Source organism: Equus przewalskii, chromosome 12 (genome assembly GCF_037783145.1).
Source record: "Equus przewalskii isolate Varuska chromosome 12, EquPr2, whole genome shotgun sequence".
NCBI classification, from domain to species: Eukaryota; Metazoa; Chordata; class Mammalia; order Perissodactyla; family Equidae; genus Equus; species Equus przewalskii.
The window spans coordinates 1,560,579-1,583,454 of record NC_091842.1 but is presented as its reverse complement, the minus strand read 5'-3'; the positions used below and the strand labels follow the sequence as shown (position 1 = coordinate 1,583,454).

The 22,876-nt window shown below is 57.5% G+C and overlaps 1 protein-coding gene across 17 annotated transcripts in view; it reads left to right on the top strand.

Annotated features, from left to right (window-relative positions):
- MAD1L1 (mitotic arrest deficient 1 like 1) overlaps window positions 1-22,876 on the top strand; it is a 415,963-nt gene that overhangs the window by 225,410 nt on the left and 167,677 nt on the right. For all 17 annotated transcript variants that reach the window (XR_011524656.1, XM_070567315.1, XM_070567316.1 and 14 more), the window contains one exon: window positions 15,719-15,775. Coding sequence is in view for 16 of the 17 variants with exons in the window: in XM_070567315.1 (XP_070423416.1) it covers window positions 15,719-15,775 (57 nt within the window). In the remaining variant the exon portion in view is untranslated. The remainder of the gene's footprint in view (window positions 1-15,718; window positions 15,776-22,876) is intronic.

The window sequence follows — 22,876 nt, the reverse complement described above, 5'->3', positions numbered from 1 at the left end:
AGTTTGGGGTTACAGTGGATCTGAAATAATTTCCGACTTCCAGCTCGGGAGGATGAGCGTCACCGTGCGTCCATCTCCCTCCCCCCCGTCACCGCTGTGAGGGCGCAGATGAGACAGTTTCTGTCCTCACCTCCTTGCATGGGTGGCTAGCTTCAGGAGGAACGTCAGCTTTTGAACCGTAGGTCGTTCACCAGGTCCAGTCCCTTTCTTAGGAATGTGTGCATTTACGGCTCCCCGCATATAGTGAACTTGAGCTGACTCTCCTCGAATGAAGCACAGGTAAAACCCAGCGAAGCATCTTGAGGCAGAGTTACAAGATAAGCAGTATGTTAAAGAGAAGTGGAAACAGGAAGGGAGTTAACATGAAGAAAGCAGCTCTGGAAACCCAGGTGTGGGAGTCCGCTGCGATGGACCCGGTGTCTCAACGTGCAGAGACCGAGGGGGACACAGGACAGGTTGCCGCTCTCAGCACCGGCTCCTAGAGTCAGGACAGGGGTGTCTGTGCAGGTCAGAGCCGGGAACAAGCAGCTTCTGTTTACGGGGCTGTTGCGTGTGCCAAATTCTTTACATACCTTTTTTGGTTCAATTCCCACAACAGCTCCGGGAGGTGGGAGTTAATACCCATTTTATAGATGGGGTAGATGATGCTCTGTGAGCTGAGGAGATTAAAGCTTGTAGAGGTCCAGTCGCTGCCCCAGCTTTACGGAGATGTGATTGACAGATCAAGCTGTATGTGCTTAAGCTGTGCGATAGGATGATTTGACGCTTGTCTACACAGTCAATCCTGATGGCAGTCAGCGAATCAGCATACCCCTCAGCTCACATCGTTCTTTTTGCGTGTGAGAGCACTTAAGACCTGCTTTCTTAGCGTGTTTCTAGTATATAATGTTATTGTTAACTGGAGTCTGTACCGTGTACAGCGTGCTGTGCGTTAGGTCTCCAGGTCTTAGTCACCTTATAACAAGTTTGTCCCCTTGACCAGCAGCCCCCAGTCCTCCCCGTCCGCCCGGCTCCTGGCAGCCACCATTCTACTCTCTGTTTCTATGAGTTTGACTCTTTTAGATTCCACACATACGTGACGTCATGCAGTATTTATCCTTCTGCGTCTGGCTTATTTCACTTAGCATGATGTCCTCCGGTTTTATCCATGTTGTCATAAATTACGGGATCTACTTCTTTTTTAAGGTTGAATAGTATTCCGTTATATGTATATACCACATCATCTTTATCCATTCATCCTTGGACAGACACTTTGTTTGTTTCCATGTCTTGGCCCTTGTGAATGATGCTGCAGGGGACATGGGAGTGCAGATAGCTCTTCGAGATAGTGATTTTATTTCCTTTGGCTATATTCCCAGAAGTGGAGTTGCTGGGTCATATGAATCAGTTCTATTTTTAATTGTTTGAGAAAACCTCCATCCCGCTTCCCATAGTGGCTGGGCCGGTTTACAGACCCACCAGCAGTGCACAGCACGTCCTCGCCAACACTTGCTCTCTGAGGCCTGTTTGACGATGCCCATCCTGACAGGGTGAGGTGATTGTCTCCTTGTGGCTCTGATTGCATTTTCCCGATACTTAGTGATGCTGAGCACCTTTTCATGGACCTGTCAGCCATTCGTAGTATTCTTTGGAAAAATTTCTGTTCAGGTCCTTTGCCCATTTTTTAATTAGGTATTTCTATTTCTGCTATTGAGTTTTATGAATTCCTTGTATATATTGGCTGTTAGCCCCTCGTCAGATGCATGGTTTGCAAATATTTTCTCCCATTCGGTAGGTTGCCTTTCCTTTTTTTCATGGTTTTCTTTGCTGTGCAGAAGGCTTTTAGTTTATTTTTTGCTTTTGTTGCCTGTGCTTTTGGTGTCGTATCTAAAAAACCATCGCCAAGACCAATGTCAAGAAGCTTTTTCCCTGTTTTTTTTCCTACGAGTTTTATGGTTTTAGGTCTTTAATCTCTTTTGAGTTGATTTTTGTGTATGGTGTAAGATAAGGGTCCAATTTCAGTCTTTTGCATGTGGTTATCCAGTTTTCCCAGCGCCATTTTTTGAAGAGACTCTATTTCCCACCCTCGTGTATCCTTGGCACCCTTGTCAAAGATTAGTTGACTGTATGTGTGTAGATTTATTTCTGGGCTCCCTATTCTGTTCTGTTGATCTATGTGTCTGTTTTTATGCCAATACCATACAGTTTCGATTACTGCAGTTTATAATATAATTTGAAAGCAGGAAGTGTGATGCCTCCAGCTTTGTTCTTCTTGCTCAAGATCCCTTTAGCTATTAGAGATATTTTGTGCTTCCATACAAATTGTAGGATTTTTTTCTATTTTTCAAAAATGTCATTGGAATTTTGATAGGGATTGCGTTGAATCTGTAGATTGCTCTGGGTAGTATGGACGTGTTAACAGTATTACTGCTTCCAGCCCATGAGCACAGAATATCTTTCCATTTATTTGTGTCTTTAGTTTTCTGTCATCAATATCTTATAATTTTGAGTATATAGATCTCTTACCTCCTTGGTTAAATTTATTCCTAAGTATTTTTATTGTTTTTTGATGCTATCATAAGCGGGATTGTTTTATTTCTTTTTCAGATAGTTCATTGTTAGTGTATAGAAATGCAACTTATTTTTGTGTGTTGATTTTATATCCTGTAACTTTACTGAATTCACTTATTCTGACAGTTTTGGTGGGATCTTTAGGATTTTCTATATATAAGATGACGTCATCTGCAAACAGATTTTTACTTCTTTTCCGATTAGGATGCCTTTTATTTCTTTTTCTTGCCTGATTGCTCTGGCTCGAATTTCCAGTACCATGTTGAATAAGAGTGGTGAGAGTGGGCACCCTTGTCTTGTTCCTGAGCTTTCGACCTCTCACCGTTGAGTATGATGTTACCTGTGGGCTTGTCCTATATGGCCTTTATTATGTTGAAGGACATTCTTTTGGGACCTAATTAATTTTTATCAAGAAGGGATGTTGAATTTTGTCAAATGCTTTTTCCTCATCTATTGAGATGATCATGTGATTTTTATCCTTCATTCTGTCAGTAGGGTGTATCACGTTTTGTTGAGGATTTTTACATCTATGTTCATCAGGATGTGGGCCTGTGGTTTCCTTTCTTGTGGTATCTTTGTCTGGCTTTGGTGGCAGGGTTATGCTGGCCTTATAAAATGAGTGAGGATGTCCTCCCGCCTTTGGTGTTTGGAGGCGTTTGGGAAGGATTTGGCTTTAGTTCTTTAGCTGGTAGATTTGCCAGGCAAGCTGCGAGGTCCAGGGCTTTTCTTTGTTGGGAGGTTTTTTTATTACTGATTCAATCTCCTTACTCGTTATGAGTCTTCAGATGGTCTATTTCTTTGTGATTCATTCTGGATCAGTTGTATGTTCTAGGACTTTACTCATTTCTTCTAGTTGTCCAGTTTGTTGGTATGTAATTGTTCATGGTGGTCTTTTATGATCTTTTGTATTTCTGTGGTATCAGTTGTAATGTCTCCTCTTTTGTTTCTGATTTTATTTACTTGAGTCTTATCCCGTTCTTTCTTAGTCTAGCTGAAGGTTTGTCAATTTTGTTTATCTTGTACAGAAACCAGCTCTTAGTTCTGCTGATCTCCTCCTTCTCGGCGGGGTGGCTGTCTGAGTCAGTGTGTGTGGGGAGGATAGTGGGAGGCTCCTGCTCCACCCCGAGCTGACCCTCGGATCCGTCCCTTGTTTCAGGTCCACCGCTGGGATGAGGAGACTTTGGGATTGGCCTGCTTTGTCTGGTGATGGTCTGAATGGCTTGTGAATACTGTCTGCTGGGGCCTCCCCCAGCTCTGTAGGGGAGCTTGTGAGGGTGGGGCTGCACTTCCGTGGTCCAGGCCCGCTCTGTGAGAACCCTGCCTGCAGGGAACCACCTGGGCTGTTCAAGGGGCTGGGCTGAGCCCAGGACCGGGTCCAGGTGTCCGCTGCGGGAGTGACCCCTGTGGCCCTCTGAGCGCTTTACGGGCCGCCATGCTCCAGGTCTGAGAGAGGTATCGGCTTCTCAGACTGCGACAGCGGGTCCTGGCGGGTGCCCTGGGGCCAGGGCCACCCATCAGAGCCCCAGGCTCTGGGCCGAGCACCTGGCCACATGAGCTGTCTCCCTGCTTGCGTGTCACCGTGCTCTGCAGCCATGAGAAGCATAGCTCACACCTGTCTTTGGGCTGCCATGCACTTCGGGAGGGCTCCTCTCTGCCCCTTGGGGGCTGCTGCCGGATAGAAGCCATGAGTGGGTCTGGATGCTCTCGCCTGAAGGGCCCCCGATGACCGGCATCGTCTCCTCCTTTTTCCTTACACGTTGTCACTAACCCATGTGTGAAGTGCAGCAGAAAGGCAGGAGGCCTGGGGCTCCCATCTCATTCCCTCGGGGTGACCTGTGATCTTGGGGCCCCCAGACTTCCCTGGTCTCCAGCCTCCCCCCCGTAAGGCGTGTGGGAACCGTGCTCCATGCTCTCGGGTCCTCCCCAGCCCGGCCATTGAGGAGTTTTGCCCAGCCTGTCCCCAGCCTGTGCCCTACCTGCAGGGCCTGCTTCTCCGCTGTGCCTGGGGTCCTCTGGTGGCGGGGTGCTGGGCCGGCTGCAGCAGTTCTCACTTTGAGACGAAAATAGCCACCGAGGTCTCAAGCAGCCTCTCCCTGTCACAAGTGGTACGTGGCCTGGGGCTCATGTCTGAGCGCATGCGGCTACCTGGAGGCCCAGCTGGAGCACCAGTGCCCCCACCAGGAGGAGCTGTGTGGGCTTCTGGGCACCACTCCAGGCCTGATGTGGCTCTGAGGTCACTCACTGTGGCCGGGGACCCCGGGCTGTGTCAGGGCGTCCTCTCCCCATACCTCGTCCACCTCACATGTGCTCCCGGGTGTGCTGCCTCCTCTGGGACAGGCTGTTCCCTTCTTCCTGTGTCCCCCCCACGTGCACCCCCCACACTCTACCTGCTTCCAGACTTCTGGCTGGCCGCTGGGGATGGGCAGTAACCGGGAGGGTCTGTGCCAGCCTGAGGCTGTTCCAAGTGTCCATTCCCTTCAGGAGGTGCCCTAGGCCTTGCTACCTGTAAGCAGCTGTGCGGAGAGGCTGAGGGGAGCCTCGGGCACACCCCACGGCCCCCGCCAGCTGACTGCTCCCTGGCCTCCCGCTGTCAGCCAGAGACCCCCGGAAGGCTCGCCTCCACAGGACCCCTGTCACCATCTTGGGTCCCTCCTGACGTGCAGAGCGAGCGCCAGCTCGGCGAGCACCTACCTGCTTGCTCTCCTTTCCCAGCTGAGGAGACTGGAGAGGGCTGAGCAGGTCACCAGGAGGATGTGACGTCCGAGTCCTCCCGGTGCTGGCAGCGGTCAGGCCGAGTGAAAGGGGCACGTGTGTGCTCCTGCCGGGGTGGCTCTACCGAGCCCCACTGCCCTGTCGCAGAACACAGCTTCCTGGAGAGAACCGCCATACCTGAGGCCCAAACTGCGGAGTCTGTGCGCCCCGCTGGATCTCCCTCCAGAAGGTGAGCAGTGACCACTGCACCCCGGCTCCCGGACCTGTGCACTGTGTCTGAGGGTGCCAGCGCACTGTCCTCCTCCCTCCTGAGGCATGAACCCGAGGTCAGGTCCTTGTCTTGCTTTGCACGAGGCCTCGGTGTCCTGGGCAGAGCCAGGAGCCTGCACGTTGTCAGTGGAATGAGTGCCATGGACACCGTAACCCCGCGCGAGGCCCCCTGTGGCTGAGGAGGCACAGTGGTGGGGCTGACGTGGCCCGAGGCTCCTCTCTGCTTAGGCTGCAGCCTGGCTCTAGCAGAAAACCTCAAGGAGAAAGCAGGAATAAATCAGCTGCACCGTCAGCTGCTTTTCCTGAATCTCTGTGGGGCCGAGCAGGACAGAGTGGGAACAGACGCCAGCCCGTTGAGGGGCTGCTCTTAAAGAACAGCCGCTTTCTGCTAGAGGCGATGCCTGCCAATGTCCTGGCTGGGCCCTGGGGGTGGGTTCCCGGGGTGCCCAGCCCCAGCTGCCCGGGGGCGTCCATGGGGTGGAGTGACGCTTGTAGGCACAGCAGGAAGGTGTCCATGAGCTCGATCCAGATGTGGGGCCCTGATCTAGGGCCTGGCTGCAGCCTCTTGGAGAGTGGCAGGTGACTGGCCACAGCAGGGGTCTGTCCCTCTGGCATGGTCTGGTCTTCGGAATCCCTCTTGCCCGGTGCTGCCGGCAGACTCTGCACCTTCATCGGGTGAGGTGCACGTGGTGCCCGTCTCCGTCCTCTGTGAGAAAGCCTGGCGTGCTAGAACTGGTGGGTCCTTCAGTGTCCACTCTCCAGGTGTGGACTGGAAGATCCAGGGAGACGTCGTCATCGGGCTGGGCCGCCGGCTGGGGTGGGCAGACATGCCCAACACTCGGTTCAGGTCATTTTGTTTCGCTCAACTGCCTCGGCTCAGTCCTGGTCACCAATTGAGCTTCTTTCTCTGTGACATACTCAAGGATGCTCTTCCGCACGGACATCTCCCTTCACTCGTCAGCTGAGGATGCTGATTCCAGGGCCCACGTGGGGCCACAGTCCCTGCCCAATGCTGGTCTCTCCTCTCCCTGATTTCCTTGGGCCTCCATGTCTCGTACTGGGCGTGGACGTGGCCAGTCAGGTCTGAGTGACTCTGGGTGATGGTGACAAGACTTCAGACTGGCCCTTGGGGAGGCATCTGCTGCCCTGCCCCTCAGTCTCGTGACAGCAGTGGACGGGGAAGATGCATAATTCAGGTGCTGCTGTGGGAGCCTCGAGGGCCTTCCCTCCCCCAGCAGATCTGGGTGCCTTCTCGCCCACAGACACTGGACCCTGGACCCTCCTTATGTGGCCCGCATACCTGTTGATGCTGTGAGGCCAGGAGTGGAGGCTGTTAGCCTCCTGGGGCTGCCGTGAGACGTGACCACAAACCACGTGGCTTAGGACAACAGAAATTTACTCTTTTGCTGTCCTGGAGGCCAGAAGTCGAGGTCAGGGTGTCAGCAGGGCTGATTCCTTCTGAGTCTCCGAGGGAGAGTCTGTTCCAGGCCTCTCTCGCAGCTTCAGGGGGCTCCAGCAGTCCTGGGCATTCCTGGGCTTGTGGCTGCATCACTTTCATCTCTGCTTTTGTTGTCGCTCGGCCTTCTCCCTGTGTCTGTGAGTCTTGCATCCCTCTCCTTTCTCTTACAAGGACAGCTGCCGTTGGATTTGGGCCCGCCCTAAAGCCGGGATGATCTCTTTCGAGATCCTTCATCAAATGAAGATGAAAGGTCCTTTCATCTGTAAGGACCCCATTTCCAAGAAAGGTCCCTTCGCAGGTCCTGGCGTTAGGACTTGACCTGTCTTTTGGGGACAAGATTCAGCCACTCCAGGGAGGAAGGTGTGGTTCCCTGTCAGTGTTGTGACAGCCCCACGTCCAAGGGGGCGTCGGCACGCTGACCCTCCAGCCCAGCCACTGCAGCTGGGAGAAGCCAGCGCTCTGTAGGGGACCAGGGGCCCTGCCCGTGACCTTCCAGCCTGACGGGGTTTAGAAATGTCCTCAGAGCAGGAGTCTTGCCTTCCAGCAAGGTTCACGTGCGAAGAACGAAGTCACGGGTCACAGTTCTGGAGCGGGGCGATTGTCTGGTGCTGTGCCTGCCTTGGCCTCCGCCTGGCCCCTCCTCACCCAGCATCCGGGTTGGGCCCTCCACTGATCTCTGCTTCTCTTCCCCACAAGTACCGTGGGCACCGCGGAACCCGGGAAATCTGAGTCTGTTGGGGAGTTGCTGGGGCCCTGGGGCCTTTGATGAAATTACTGCCAGGCTGAGCCTGCGGCAGAGCCCACCCGGGAGCCGCCTGGGACCCTCCTGGGGTCCTCTCGGCTGCCTCTGCACCTCTGGGGCTGGGTACACCTCTCATCCCTTGATAGGATTTCCTTCAAAACCGAGTGCTGGTGCTTCCCCAGGCCAGACCGCCTGGTGTCCTCCTGGCTCTGCCAGCAGAAGCCCAGGCTGAGGTGCTCTGCTCACGTGTCAGGGGCGCCAGTGACAGCGCCTCCCCTGTGGAGAGAGGTGCCGAGGGTCAGATGAATCAGTCACGTGGAAGCTTCATCGCGTATCGGCCGTTGTTGATCGGCAAACCCCGGGCGACCCTCTGCCTTGCCCTGAATGCCAGGTTTTGCTAGTATGGGTGTTTTTCTGGGTAGAGATTATATAACTTTCATAAATTCTCAAGGGGAATGTCTAACTCGGAAAAGTGAGGACTCCTTGATTTTGTATTTGAAGAAACTGAAGTTGTGAGGCCTTCCATCTGGGAGGTCAGCCTGGTTATGTGAGGGTGTTCCAGAGCATTTGAGGCATTGATGTCATTTTCCCAACTTAATAATACTCTGTGTGTGTGTGGAGTGTGTGCTCTGGGAGCATGTGTATGTGTGTGTGAGCACGTGTGTGGTCTCGTTTTGCCCTGCGTTGGATGTGAGCCCGCCGTGCCCCCCAGCCAGAGTACAGGTACCCCAGGAGCAGAGATCGAGGGCATGGACCTCATGCCGGAGGAGGGACCCCGACTGCATGCAGTCACAGTTGTAGAGGCAGAGGACCGGGACGGGCCGACCCCACTGAGCCGTGTGTGGCAGGGAGCAGGGTGCCTGGGGCTGATGCAGCACCGGGAAGGGCTTCCAGTGGGGTCTGGGGCTCTCCAGGCAGCGTCCACACTGTGCTGTGTGGGGGGCCTGGCCTCCTGGGGCTGGGACTGTCCCAGCATCCTGTGTGAGCCCAGGCCCGGGGGCAGGTGCAGAGGGGATGGAGCCCAGAGACTTGTCAGTGGTCTCAACCAGGCACTGTGGCAATTTGGAGGGGTGCTGGGGTCTGGAGGAGGGTCTGTGGGGCCACTGAGTGTCCAGTGCCGAGAGTGATGGGTTGGGGCTGTGCTGCTGGTAGGATGTGGGGCGGGACGCAGACCTGTGGAGGACAGAGCCCCAGGGCCAACGTGCAGCCTCTGGTCCTCACTGGCAGAGGCGGGGCCGGCTCTTTCTCTGCTTGGGGTCTGGGTCCCAGGGCCCTCTGGCCTCTCCGCCTGCCGCAGGGTCCTCATGTCCTCCCACCTTGCTCAGGGCTGTGCTTTGCATTTTCCCTGTCCACTGCAGCCGTCCACGTGTCCGACTTCTGGTTCCCAGGGGGGTCTGGGTCGGGGTCAGCTTCCGAGTCAGAAGCCCACTGAGCTTCCTTGTACTGGCGCAGACTTGCCAGGAGCCCTGTGGGCCCGAGACCCGGTGATAACCTGACCCCTCCCTGCCCGTTCTGCCTCGACCTGCCGGCCGCTTTCACTACATCTGAAACTTCAAAGTGACTTCAAAATAAAATTTTTAAAGAAACCAATTCAGAGCTGACAGCAGTCGTTGTCGGCCAAGTGTGACTGTATGGCAGAGCCCCCGGCCGTGTGCCCCCTCTCCTCAGGGGGGTGGGTGGCAGAGCCCCCGGCCGTGTGATCCTTCTCCTGAGGGGGGTGGGCGGCAGAGCCCCCGGCCGTGTGATCCCTCTCCTGAGGGGTGGGCGGCAGAGCCCCCAGCCGTGTGCCCCCTCTCCTCAGGGGGGTGGGTGGCAGAGCCCCCGGCCGTGTGATCCTTCTCCTGAGGGGGGTGGGCGGCAGAGCCCCCGGCCGTGTGATCCCTCTCCTGAGGGGTGGGCGGCAGAGCCCCCGGCCGTGTGATCCCTCTCCTCAGGGGGGTGGGCGGCAGAGCCCCCGGCCGTGTGATCCCTCTTTGTGAGGGGTGGGCTGCACTGACTGAGGGTGGTACTCTGTGGGAGAAGGGCCTTGAGCACCTGCTGGGGTCAGCCCTCATGTTCCCACCTTCTAGAAGCCTCCCCACTGTTCCCGGTGGCAGGTTAACTAACTCAGGAGCACAGGAAAGGGAGTAGAATCAATCCTCAGTACATTATTCTTTCTTATTTTGGGAATTTTAAGTTTTTACAGTCAACTTTGTTGAAATATAGTTTATATGCAGTAAAATTCAGTACAGTTTGATGGATTTTGACAAACGTGTGTAGTTGTGTAACCGCCGCCAAGCCCTGGTATGGAGCAGTTTCAGCCCCGGAGCTGCTCTGCACCCCTTGCAGCAGCCCCCCTGCCAGGCCCCGGGGACCCTGTCTGTTTCCTGCCGCCACAGCGTAGCCTTTCCAGGCCTCGTGTCGATGGCGTCCTACGGCCGTGTGTCTGCCGCTTTGCTGTGCCCAGGGCTTTTGAGATTCACCCACTTGTTGCATCAACAGTTCATTTCTTTTTATTGCTAAGTAGGATTGCATTTTGTACGGCTGTATTCAAATTTGGGTCTCCGTCCATCAAGTGGTGGGCGTCAGGGTCTTTTCGGTTCCTGCCCGGTGTGGATAAAGCTGCAGCGCATCTCCCAGCACAAGTCCTCGTGCAGACACGTTTGTGTGTCTCTGGGGTGTGTACCAGGAGAGGGCTTGTTGGGTCCTGGGGAAAACGTGCGCTTAACTCTTACCAGAAACTGCCAACCTGCCTGCCCAAGCGGCTGCGCTGTCTGGTGTCCCACCGTCGAGAAGTCTCCCTGCGGCACGTGCCAGGGCTCCAGCGCCCGCGTCCTTCCCACTCTGGGCACCGTCGGTCTGATCTCCCCGACGACCGAGAACTGCTGGAGCTTCTCCTGTGCTGTCTGGCCGTCTGCGCGCCTTCCCTGGTGAGGCGTCTGTCCGGGCCTGCCCCTCATCCTCCTTCTGGGAAGTCTGCCTGCAGCATCCGGGGACTTCTGCCTGGCCCCTCCCTGCCTGTGTCCCGAGGCGCTGCGTGGTGGGCAGTGAGCTGGTCGGTGGTGGCCTGCGTGTCTCCTCCTCCCAGGGCCAGAGTGCTGTGCTGTTCTCTGATGCCAGAAAACCATCGTCTCGTGCGTTGTGTCTGGTTTGCTGGTTGACTGAGGCAGGAGGGTGAATCTGGTGCCCACTGCTCCATCTTGTCCAGAAGCAGAATTCATCCCCTCGAGAGGCCTCTCCACGCCCCCTCTGGGAGCCACGCTGCCCCTGGAAGCCGCGGGAGCTCTCCCTGGACCCTTGTGGCCCCTGCTCCTGCGCTGGCTCGCCTCTCCTGGCTGTAGGCTGTGCATGTGTTGCTGTGCCCTTTGTCTTTCTATCCCCAGGACATTTTCAGTGAATGACAGAGGCGAGGGAGGGATTTTCAGGATGTCTGCTCTGTGCAGGCCTTCTGCTGGAAGCTTCTAGGCTCTCGATCTGTGGATTTGCCTCACAGGCGGGAGGTCAGGCCAGGCGGTCAGTACCCCCATCCACAGGGCGTGCCCGGACCCTGCCGTGGCCCGCTCTGTCCACTCCCCCCACGGTTTAAAGGCAGGCTTTCTGCTCTTGGGAGACTTCCTGCACAGCCCCTCGGGGCGGTCAATGCACCAGCGGCCGCACCTCTCACGTGGAGCCCAGCGTCCTCCTGTTCTCAGGAGCTCCTGCTTCCCGTCCTTCCCAGCCGCTCCTCCCACGCCCATGCATTTGCCCTTAGGAACATCTGCAAACCCAGCCCAGAGGCTCTCTGCCGCTGCCTGCCCTGTCTCACCTCATCCCCTGGTCATGTGTCCCCCTCGCCTGGAATCCCAACCTCTCTGCCTGCTGGGCTTGTCAGGGGCCTCTTGATGCGTCCCCAGCCTGGAGCCTTCTGCACTCGCAGGGTCTTAGACACGGAAGCCCACTGGGGGACGGAAGCCCATTGGAAGCCCATTCAACCCTCTGATGGAGACGATGCGACAGGTCATGTCATCATTTTCGTTGATGGGGAGCTTCCTGCTCTTAGAAACTTCTTCCTTTTGTGTAGCAGAGCTGTCCCTCTCTTTCTCCCTGGTTGGTCCTCCAGGGTGCTGGAGTGTATGTGAGGTCTGCCTTTTCTTGGAAGTGTAACGTACACACACACACACAAGCACACCTCCTAAGTGTGCAAGCTTGAGGAGTTCTCACCCAGGGAACACGGCTCTGCAGCCACTGCCCAGATGGAGACAGAGCATCGTCAGCCCCAGCGGTCACTCGTTACCTTGTGGTCATGACTTCTGTCCTTGGTTAAAGGTAGCTCCTGCGTCTCTGGAAGTTCTCTTCCTTCACGGCTAAACGGCTCAGCGTGATGCCCTCTGCTGTCCCAGTCACCTCTTTGGAAGTACTTTAGTTGGTCAGTGTCTGCCTCGATGAACATGGCCTGTCCCCCAGGAGACTAGAATCTTACACAGCTTCAGCTGACTGGCGGGAGTGAGCTGAGCCCCCTGATGCCCTGGCTGTGGTGGCAGACCCTTGCGGGCCCCATTCCTCGGGTTGCGTTTTTCTAAGGGCTGCTCCAGGGCAGGTGTCCCCTGGGCAAATGCGGGCAAAGGCTCGATTCCAATTGCAGTGTTGACTTTTCTCCGAGTCAGGTTTCTGCCAATTATTCTGGCTTCTTGGGATCTCTCTAAATCTTACTGATCTCATTGTATTTGCAATATTTGCAAGCCCCGTCGTGCGAGGATTTGAGAAGCACACTTTCTGCATTTCTTTCAAGTCATTGCTGGGAATGTTGGACGGAGTGGGTGAGGCACAGGGACGAGCTTATGGAATCAGCATCTGCTGGTAATCAGTCTCTGCTTTAAGTTTCCCGGCCGGTGGCCAATCCACCGTCTCTGCAGCCCAGCGTTCAGTCATGTCTTCACAGAAGCCGAGATGAAGTGTCCTGCAGATGTTGGCGGCGGCGTCCTGGCCTAACCGCCCGGAGCCCAGCCTAACACTGAGCCCTCTGGGGCCTCGCCTACTCTCCCTGCGGGCCTGGACTGGCTCCCAGGGGTCACTGCTGGATGTCTGCGACATCACTTCCTCACTCATTCACAGGGTCTGAGTGCGGAGGTGCGTGAGCATGGAGCTGTCCTGGGCGCGGCCACAGGCAGATCCAGTCCTACCATGGACTACCTTTCCCTGCCAACCCCCGTGTCCACATAAATCTACCGCAGCGTGTTGCTTCCTGCCCTGCTGACGGGCGTCTCGGTGGCTCTGATTTCCCTGTTGCAGTGCTTGAGGACCGGTTTGTCTGGGGTGGCTATGCACGTGTCTTGCAGTTTCTTTGAATGCGCAGCTGAGTGGGATCGCAGAGTCGGAGGAGCTGCGAGTGTGGGGCTTGGGAGGCACCGCAGTATTCCCAGCATGCTTTACCGCCAGTGTGGATGATCCCCCGTGCTCTGATCGCCAGACTCCTGCATTGCTGCCCGCTGCATGGGTGCAAAGCGGTGTTTGCTGGTGGATCTCCATGTGCGTTTTCCTGATCAGTGACGCTGCTTCCCTTGTCATGCGGTCACTGTCCACACGTGTTTCCTCCACTGGGAGATGTCTGTCTCAATCTCTGGTCCATTTTTCTTCACATCGTTTGTTTTCCTTACTGCTTTGTGGGTGTTCTTTGTGTCCCCCGGCACTGTCCAGTGGAGCAAGTCTGGGCTTCCTGCCCCGTACCGCCTTGGCGTGAGACGGGGTCGGGAGGGGAGGCACGTGCTCCGTGGGCACAGGGAGAGGGTGTCTCCCGAGGGGGGCGGCGGCAGTTGTGGGGCCCTGGGGCTCCGTGCTGCCTGGGGTGTGGGCAGGGGAGCATGAGCCCTGGGTCATCTCCTGCCCCTTCACCCACCCGGGGTGGCTGTGTGGGTGTCGGGTACGGCTTAGCTTCTGGGCCTCAGTTTCTTCCTTCCTGAACTAGGGCCAGTGAGAATGTCACCTCCCGGGAGTGGGTGTGCGGGTGGAGGCCGAGCTGTGGCAGCAAGGGGTGGTGCCGCCCAGGGTTCTCCCCTTGGGGTCTGGCCTGCGATGCCAGGATGAGTCCATGGGACCAGGCTCCGGAAGGTCTGCTCCAGCGTGGGGACAACAGAGGGGTGTGTCCTCGCCCTCTCACTCACAGTGGCTGCCCCGTCTCTTCCGAGCAGCCTTTTGTAGACCTGTCAGCCGGAAGGCGCACACCGCCCCGCTCCCAGGCGTGGTTGCTCCCTGCTCTGGAGAGCCGATCTCGCCCTTTCTGTGCAAATGTTTATACACCATCCGCTCTCGGTGGCCATGAACACCCACAGGCCAGTTCCTGCCCACAAAGGGTGGCCTCCACAGTGCCTGGGAGGCCGCCCTGCCCGCCTGCCCCCACCTGCCCCCGATCTCTGTGCTTGTTCCTCGGTACTCGGCCTGAGGGGAGGCCAAGGCAGATGGACAGAGAATGAGGCTCGCTGGCGCACAGGCCCGGGCGTCAGGCTCAGCACTCGGTCCTCGGGGCAGTTGGAGCTTGGCTGGTCTTGGAGATTTTCCTCAGAAGTCTCAGCCATTGCAATGACAATCCTCCTCTCCCTGGCTTGGCGTGGCTTCCCTGGGAATGGGCTCAGGCGGCTTGCAGAGTCACGATGAGCTTGCAAAGAGCATCCTGGCCTCATAGAAAATGTTTGCATGGAGGAAGCACACACCCCTGGCTGTTTGGGGTGAAGCCAGACTGTAGATGGACAGGACCACGGAGCGCCCCTGCCCTCGGGTAGCATGCTGGCTTTACTCGGCAGCGTGTGCAAGTCTCCCTTCCTCTGTGCGTTCAGGGCTGGGTGCTCGAGACCTTACAGCGGGGCCCTGAGAGAAGCGGCCTTCAGTGTAATGTCTGCTTGTCTGCCATCCTGCCGCTCCAGGGAACGGACAGGGTTTCCAGTCTGACCTGCTGGGTTGGTCCCAGCTCTCCTTCTCTGTGCAAGAGCAGTCCCTCTCAGAGTCGGTCCTTTCCTTGTGGTGGCGCACAGACCCCGTGGATCGCTGCCTGGGTACTGAGTGCACAGTGCTTCTGCACAGAGGTTGCTGGAGGCCCTCGCCAAGCAGTGTTGAAAATAGTGTCCCTGAAACTCACTTGATACATTCATTTTCACTGTCTTCTGGAAAAAAATGGGTGACCAGTTTTCTCATTTTGTGAGCATGTCTTTGCCTAATGATGCTGAGGACCCACAAGGATAAATCGTCGACCTGAAGCAAGCCACACAAGCCCCCCTTGTGGGCCTCGAGGCTGGGGGCAGGGGCACATGTGAGTGACCGAGGCCTTGGCCCAGTTGACCCTGAGCTTTAGGTCCTGGTGTTCCTGCTCTGGAGTTGGTCTGCTGCCTCTTCCAGGGTGGCTTCTGTAGAGATAGAAGATGCCAGCCGGACTTGCCCAAGCCATAGTGCGGCAGCCCCTGGGCTCTCCCCGGTCCCTGTGGGAGAGTGAGCACCCTGTGATGGGCTGGAGCTGAGCTTGATGACTCTGGCCACAGCTGTGACCAGGCTGGCACCATCGTCGGCCTGATTGGGCCCGGCACCCTGGTGTGGGGACTGCTCTGCCTGGATTCCAGAGTCCTGTTGGGTGGGCCGTGTTTGAGGGGCTTCTGGGGTTTTCCTGGATGTTGACCCCGTCAGGAAAGTCACCTTAATTCCTTCTTCCAGATGTGAGCCTGCCAAGCAGAGGCGAATTGTTTTCCTGCCCGTATCTCTCTGCCTGCCCATAACTCCATGTCGCTTTCATGCAGCAGGTTTCAAGGTGGACTTGGCATCCTCTTATGTTTTCCAGCTGCCCCTCAGTTCCCCTCTCCACAATGGGAACACGGGGCCCTCCCCAGGTGGCAGTCAACTGGGCCCTGACCGTGCCAGCTCCTGCTCTCCAGCTCCCAGGGTCCCCCTGCCCAGCAGACCGTGGGGGCAGCAGACCCCGTGGGGGAGGTGTGGTCCCTTTGCCTGGGAGGAGAAGGCCCACTGACCCCACTTTCTGTCTTGTTTTGAAGGCTCAGCTGTCACAGGCACTGGAGGAGCTGGGAGGCCAGAAACAAAGAGCAGACATGGTAAGTCCCTGAGCCATGTGCCTTGTTGGGGGCCTTTGTGGCCAAAGGGAAGCCTGGAGTTTGGGGTGGCTTAGATCCTGGGCCCCAGGCAGAAGTTCCTGTCCCCATTGGGGCTGATCCTGCAGGTGCAAGCGTGTGGGTTCCTGATAGCTGTGATCCTCTGGGCATCAGAAACGCAGCTGGGAATGGAGAGGACGTGGGGTTTGGAAGCTGCGTGCTGGCTCCCCGGCGACAGACTGAGCAGGGCTGCTGCTGCCAAGCCATAAGGTGGGGACGGTGATGGCTTACTGCCCAAGGTCATGACCTATCTGATGATAAAGCAGATGTGAAACCCACATGAGCAACGGAGAGCCACATGGCACGCGGATCCCTGTCTTGCCCCATGGTCCCTGTGGTGTTATTAGATTGTCACCCACCCTCAGCTGGGGCTCCGCCTCACAGTGTGTCCAGCCTGAGTTGCAGGATTCTCCAGCCTGCAGTGTTGATCGCTGCTCAACAGGTTTATTTCTCTGTTGTTTGTGTGGGTTGACTTTTGACGTGCTTTCTGCTCACGCCACAGCAGCCCTGCCCTCCCCCGCTGCTGCCTGCAGAGCCTTGGCGTGGGCGTGTGCAGGTGAGGCCCCAGGGCCTGGCCCGGGGGCTCCAGTAGTAAGAGGCTCCCTCACCACCTTTCTGGGGGACAAACAGGCTTTGCTTTTGCAGCCTCTTTGTTCTGTGTAAGCTGTGCACCCCGCCACCCTTCTCTGGCCCTTGGTCTGGTCTCTGTGAGGACGAAGCCCCCAGGGACACAGGAAGGCCACAGGGAATGTCTGCATGTCTTGGGGTTGCTCTGCTCCAGGCCATGTGCCAGCTGGTTTGGGGATACAGGCGAGGCTGCTGTCAGTGTTGGGACAGCTCTAGGACTTGCATCCAGGATCGGAGTTCCTATTTTGGTGTCATCGCTTGTCAGCCCTCTGACCTTGAGCAGGTCATCCGGCCTTCGCCTGCAAAACAGGAATGACCTCCAAGGTGAAAGGACATGTCCTTGAATTTGTTTTTCCTTTGTGCAGCTGTCCCCACAGCCCAAGGTGGTCATCATGGTTGTGGTCCTTGCTGTCACCACTGTTGGTCCTTACTGTAGGGAGGGACTGGATGGATCTGAAATTGGCCCACTCATAAGGCAGGGGACAAAGGGGGATGGGGATGAGGAACGGAACCAGGGACAAGGCCCAGTCACCAGCACCTGGGGGCCCAGGGTTGGCTGTGCTCAGAGCCCCTGTTGGATGGGAGATGAGCTAGGGTGGCAGGGTGCCCTGGTGAGGAGGGTCAGACTCAGCCGTGCTGATGGGAGACAAAGATTAGGTAGAGCGCGAGGGCGGGGTTCAGGCATGGCTGGGCTTCTGGCCTGGGTAGTGGGAGGGTGGGGGGTTCATGGGTGGGATGGGAAGATTGGGGGGCGCAGGTTTGAAGGGAGACATGGAGGTCTGAGACGCTGTTGGACATTGGGTGCCTGGGTCTAGGATCTGGAGCCCTGAGTCAAGGCCAGTGAAGCATCTGGGTGTCCTCGTGTCCTTGGAGGGAGCGCAGGTAGCAGAAGGTAGAGCCTGAGGTCGGAGCCCTGTCAGGCTGCTCCAACATCTGGACAGCTGGCCTGAGAGGGGCAGCCAGGAGTCAGGGACCTGGGGAGGACAGCTGCACCCACAGAGCCGGAGAAGGAAGTGTCCAGTGAGGGACCGGCTGGGTCACGTGCCGTAACAGAGCTGTGAGAGGAGCAGAGTGGCCCGTGTGCCTGGTGACAGGATCTCATCTATGCTGCTAATGAGAGCTGCTTCCTGGGGGGCAGGGAAAGCGTGACTGGACCCACAGCTGTCCTTAGCACGTGCACTCGGATGCACTGAGGTGTGTGCTCTGAAGGGCCCAGAGAGTGGCCTGCAGCTGCCCAGTGGTGTGGGTAAGGGTGGGCCTTCACTGGGCCACAGTCCAGCCGAGCAGGCAGAGTGATGGTGCTGGGGGGAGCAGGATGGAGGGGCTCCAGGCCGAGGAGGCAGGCGGGCTGGGTGCTGAGAGGGGAGGGCGTGCCTCTCATCCTGGGGAGTGGGGGAGACCTGTGAGCAGAGGAGGTGCACGTACCTGGCGTGGTTAGTGGGCCCTTTGAGGTTTCTGGCTGGGAGTCTCAGGCAAGGCTGGTGGGTAGGTTTTGTCTTCAGCACTCAGATGCTCCCAGTGGCCGGACAGCAGTTGACTGGGCCTTCCCAGGGCCGGGGCTTGCCAGGTGAGGATGAGGGAGGGCGGGCGGTGAGGCCGCGATGCTTTGCTCTAAGTGGGGTGAGGCATGACCCTGTTTCCGTGCGTGTTTTCAGACTTGGGCGTCAGCTTGCTGCTCTGTAGGCTGTAGGAGGCCTGTGGGTTGTCTGAGTTCTCCGCAGTGAGCTCCACTGCCACTGGTCTGGGGGCACCTCAGACCTGCTACTCACCAGGAGGCCCAGGGCTCCCTCAATGCCCTCTGCCCTCACCGGGTGGGGTCCGAATGCCGGCTGGGGGTCAGCCCCACATGGGGGAGAGGAGTGGGCCTGACAGGCATGCCTGCTCCTTCGGGCCTGGGGTAGGGAGGAGCTCTGACCGGGACATCCGTGCGGAGTGTGCAGGGACTCAGCATGAGCACCCTGGCTGTTTGCAGTGGCAGCAGCCTTGGCAGGCAGGGCACAGGCCCAAGTAGGACAGCTCCGCCTGCCTGGGTCCAGACCACAGGGGTCAGGGCTTCCTCCTCAGCCACTGGTGTGTCCAGGCCCTTCCAACAGGGGGCCTGTTCCTTGCTGACTGGGGGGAAGCCCGCAGTGGGCAGGGTTCTTTGAAGGCGGATGCATCCATGTGAAGGAGCCCTGGGGAGACCCCCGTGTTCTGTGTCAACGTGCATCGCCTCCTCGGTGTGACCTGAATCACAGCGTGCCCGAGGGCTCTGTTCCTGCTGCACACAGGCAGGAGCAGTCAGAGGAAGCCGTGCCGAGCACGTGCCAAGCCCGCAGCAGCGAGGCCAAGCGAGCTCATCGCCCCCAGCGTCTACTTTCCCAGAAAGGAGGACGCCTCTGCCAACCCCAGCCCTTCCCCTGCATTTCCTCACAGGGTGCCAGAGGGGCATGGGGCCTGAGGGGGGTCTGCTCTCTGGTCTGTGTTTTTTCTTATTTTTGGCCCATATGGTTTTCATTCCCTGTATAAAGCTTCCAGGCGTCTGTTAGGATACTGACGCCTGGTCCCCCCTCTAGACCAATTAGATTAGGATTTGTGGAGGGCCGGCCGGGTAGGGGTGTTAGTTTACTGCCCACCCCCCGCCCGAGAGATTCTGATGTCAGCCAGCAGGGAGCTGCCTGGAGACCTGGCACCCTAGCCCAGGCGCAGGAGCCCCTCCTTTGGCCGCTGGGGAGTCTGGGACGTGGCTTCCCGGGGAGCTTTGGGTGAAATTGCCTTGTCCTGTGGCCCTGGCCCTGTGGAGAGGGCCAGCAGTGCAGGGGCCTGGCTATTCCCTGAGTTGATTCCTGCCCGCGCCCCAAGTCACCGGGGGCTCTGGTGCACGTGGATGGGCCGCCCGCGCCCGGGGACACCGGGGGCTGCTTGTGATGCTTCCTTCAAGCTTGTTTTTGGATCTGGGCTGCAGCTGTCTCCTCAGTCAGGTCTTTAATCTCTGCTTTTGATTGTCTAATCTTGAGCTTATTTCACGTTGTTTATTTCACTTCTCTCTTCTCCTTCCCACTTAAAGGGAAAATGAGAAATGGCAGTGCCTGGGGGCCAGGAATGCAGGCAGGCTGTGCTTACTCGGGGAGCCTGTGAGCCTCTGTTCTCCCTCCAAATCTTCCCTGGGTCCGGGGGTGTCTTCTGCGGCCCCAAGGAGGTAAAGTCCAGGTGGGGCAGTGCAAGGGGTGGGCGTCCAGATGTGTGTTCAAATCCTTAGGGCGTGGGATTAACCCTGAAATGCGTACAGTCTGGTTGGGAGGAGGTTCCTGCCCTGCTGTGAACCGCTGGGTTGGGGAGTAAGAGACTGAAGAAGGAGACAGTGAGGCTGGGGCCGGGGTCAGCCCTGGTGCCTTGGTGACCAGTGCTGCCGGGGGGTCTCTGGTCCTAGGAAAGCAGGGGCTCTGGGTGGCCTTTTCCTCTGGGCCTGGATTGTAAGAAGTCTGCATCTAAGGGGCCACTGACTGTTTCCACCCCTCTGTCCAAGAAGGTTGGGGATGGGGCCTGGTCACTGGCCCATCTCTCCCAGCCTACAGCTCCCTCACCTCCTGTTTTCTGGCCCAAAGTCAGTTCTCTATTTAGGAAAGGAGAGAGAGAGGAAAAAAGAATAATTTAAACATCTTTAGGTAGTTGCAGATGACGGGACAAAGACAGTTTGACTTTCTTTTGTTAATTAGCAAACCCATGCTAATTAGTAACCATGAGCGCAATTCATGCTTTTTTCTTTAAATGCAATTAATATCACAAAGAAAGATGTCCTGGGCCATGGTTGTATCATTAACATACCTCATGCTAATTAGATGTGGCCAGCGGTGGCTGGAGAAATGAGTATTTTGATTATGACTATAAAAATTCCTCTAATATTTTATCTGCTCCAGGGAGTGAGAATTGAAGATTTTCTTCCTGGTTTAAGAGGAGTTACAGGGGACGGCCCCGTGGCCGAGTGCTTGGGTTTGTGCATTCTGCTTCGGCGGCCCAGGGTTTCTCTGGTTCGGATCCTGGGCGCGGACGTGGCACCGCTCATCAGGCCATGCTGAGGTGGCGTCCCACATGCCACAACCAGAGGACCCACGACTAGAATATGCAGCTATGTTGTGTGGGGCTTTGGGGAGAAGAAGACGACGACAAAAAAGAAGATTGGCAACAGATGTTAGCTCAGATGCCAACAACAGAGAAGAGAGGAGTCCCAGCCCTCACGAGCCCATGTAGTTACATGCTCGCCTTCCCTGTGTCCTATGTTCCCTAACGGTGCCTGCTAGCTTCTGCTCTGTGCCTCCCTGTCGGGGTGCCCCGCAGAGGGTCTGCCTGGAAAGGCCACGGCCAGACCAGGGGCGCGTGGAAAGGCAGGGCCTGGCAGCCGCGTCCTGGGCTCTTCTGTCTGTGTTCCAGCTCTCAGCTGGCAGCATGACAGCAGTTACACGTGTTGAGCCTACTCTGTGCCGGCCCAATGACAAGCGCTGTACAGAGGAACTCTGCAACCATGCAGCGGTCCAGCATGGCAGGTCCCATCGTCCCAGTGCAGGAGGAGCCAGGTTCTCTCCTGACCCGTCTCACCCCAGAGCAGGCAGCCCTCCTGGTCTTCCGCTCGTCCTCTCCCAGCCTCGGGTTTCGTCAGAAGGCAGCAGCAGCGCTCGCTTTGGCTCTGATGGGCCCGTGCGTGGATCACGGATGCCAGCGAGAGTCGTTTGGGAACTCTACGAGGGGCCGTCAAACTGAAGTGGGCCTGCTGATGCTCCCTTGTTAACGCCGGCGTCCAGGGCCGGTAAATCATCGGGAGGGAGCTGTGTGAGCCTCCATTGTTCACTGCTGGCAGTCATCATCTGTATGTGCCTTCTGCCTGCTAATCTGGCCTTATCACAGTCAGCCAGCGTGGCCAGCTGCCTTCCGGTAAATTATTAAAAGAACCTCCTGGTTCTGTGACTGATAGTGACTCATTTCACATCCTGGATCTGTCCTGCCACGGGACCAAGTGTCAGGCTGGAAGACCCCCCGACACAGCAGGAGAACTTTGTCCTTAGTGGCTCATGGGAGGAGGTGACTGCTAGGGCTACAGGCGGGCTTCTGCACCCCACAGTCTGGTGCCTGACTCTGTTCCCCATCGCAGGAGCCCAGCATGAGGAGCAGGGCCATCGGGGCCCCGGGTGCTGGGCAGGGGACGGAGTGCCACATCCCCCGGCCCTGATGCCAGAGCTGGCAGAGCGGCCGGGCCCCAGTGACTGCCGCTGAAGGGCAGTGGGAGGTCAGGGGGCAGACGTGGCCCTGCGGGCTGCGGTGGTGCTCTCCTCCTCAAGTGGCACTTTCCGAGTCAGAGTCTGGGTGTTTCTGCGTCAGAGGCGGCAGTGACCCCGGCTAGCCTGCCTCTCCCTCCAGCACGTGCCTAGCCGTCCACTCTGAGGCCGACCTGGTTGGTGTGGACCACCCTCTGTGTGGCCAGGACCTGGCCCTGCCCGCCTCCCTGGCCTGGCCTCGCTGCCGCGTCCACTCGCTCCCAGTGCTCTCCCTCGCCTGCTGCTTCTGCTCCTTTGTGCCGGCTGCCGGCCGTGACTCTGGCTGTCCTGTGTCCTCAGGGGCAGCCAGCGAAGGAGGCGGCCTTTGCTGCGGGAGAGCAAGTCCAGTGGTCACTGGCGGTGCTGAGTGGCAGTGCTGGCTCCTCCAGGTCAAAACGGTGTCGTCGTCCTCCAGGTGTCCAGTGCCCGGCCCTGGAATGAAATGAGCCGGTGAACAGTGAGGTCGATTTCGGGCAGGCTTCTGCAGCTTGGGTTAGTTTGGGAGCCCCTAGCTGATGGTGACGATTCCAAGTTATTAGCACCCGTTTACCCAGCCCTGACGCGAGCCAGGCGCTGTTGTGAGAGCTTCAGACGTAACTGCTGCAACCCTGCGAGGTGCTTCTGCCCTCCTCCCAACAGACGTGTCAGGAGCTGGCAGGTCCCTCCAGTCGTGTCCAGCCCAACAGCGGCTGCAGTCCCAGCGGCCTTGCCGTTGATACCACGTGAGTCTGCCTGGGCTTCAGCACTCCTGAGCGTGTGAAAATTTCCCTCACGTTTGTTACCACGCTGACTCTCAGTTGACACAGGCAGCGTTACCACTGTCCCCACCTTACAGATGACACCAGACTGAAGGGGTGTCACATGTCCAGAGTTGTACGTGTTCCCGGGAAAGGACACTGGCAGGACTCGGACCCAGGACTCCGCAGCCAGCTCACCTCCCGACCTCCTGGTGCCCTCCGCTGTTCCCAGCTGCCCAGATCCACTGCTGAGTGCTGGCTCCCCGGGGGCGAGTGCCAGGGCCACTGGGGGCTGCAGGGAGGCCGTTGCAGGGAGGCAGGGAGGCAGGCTCGGTGAGGCATGTTTAGAAGTCAGCATCGAGTCGACCCGGGATGTTCAGGGCTGGGTTGGCAAC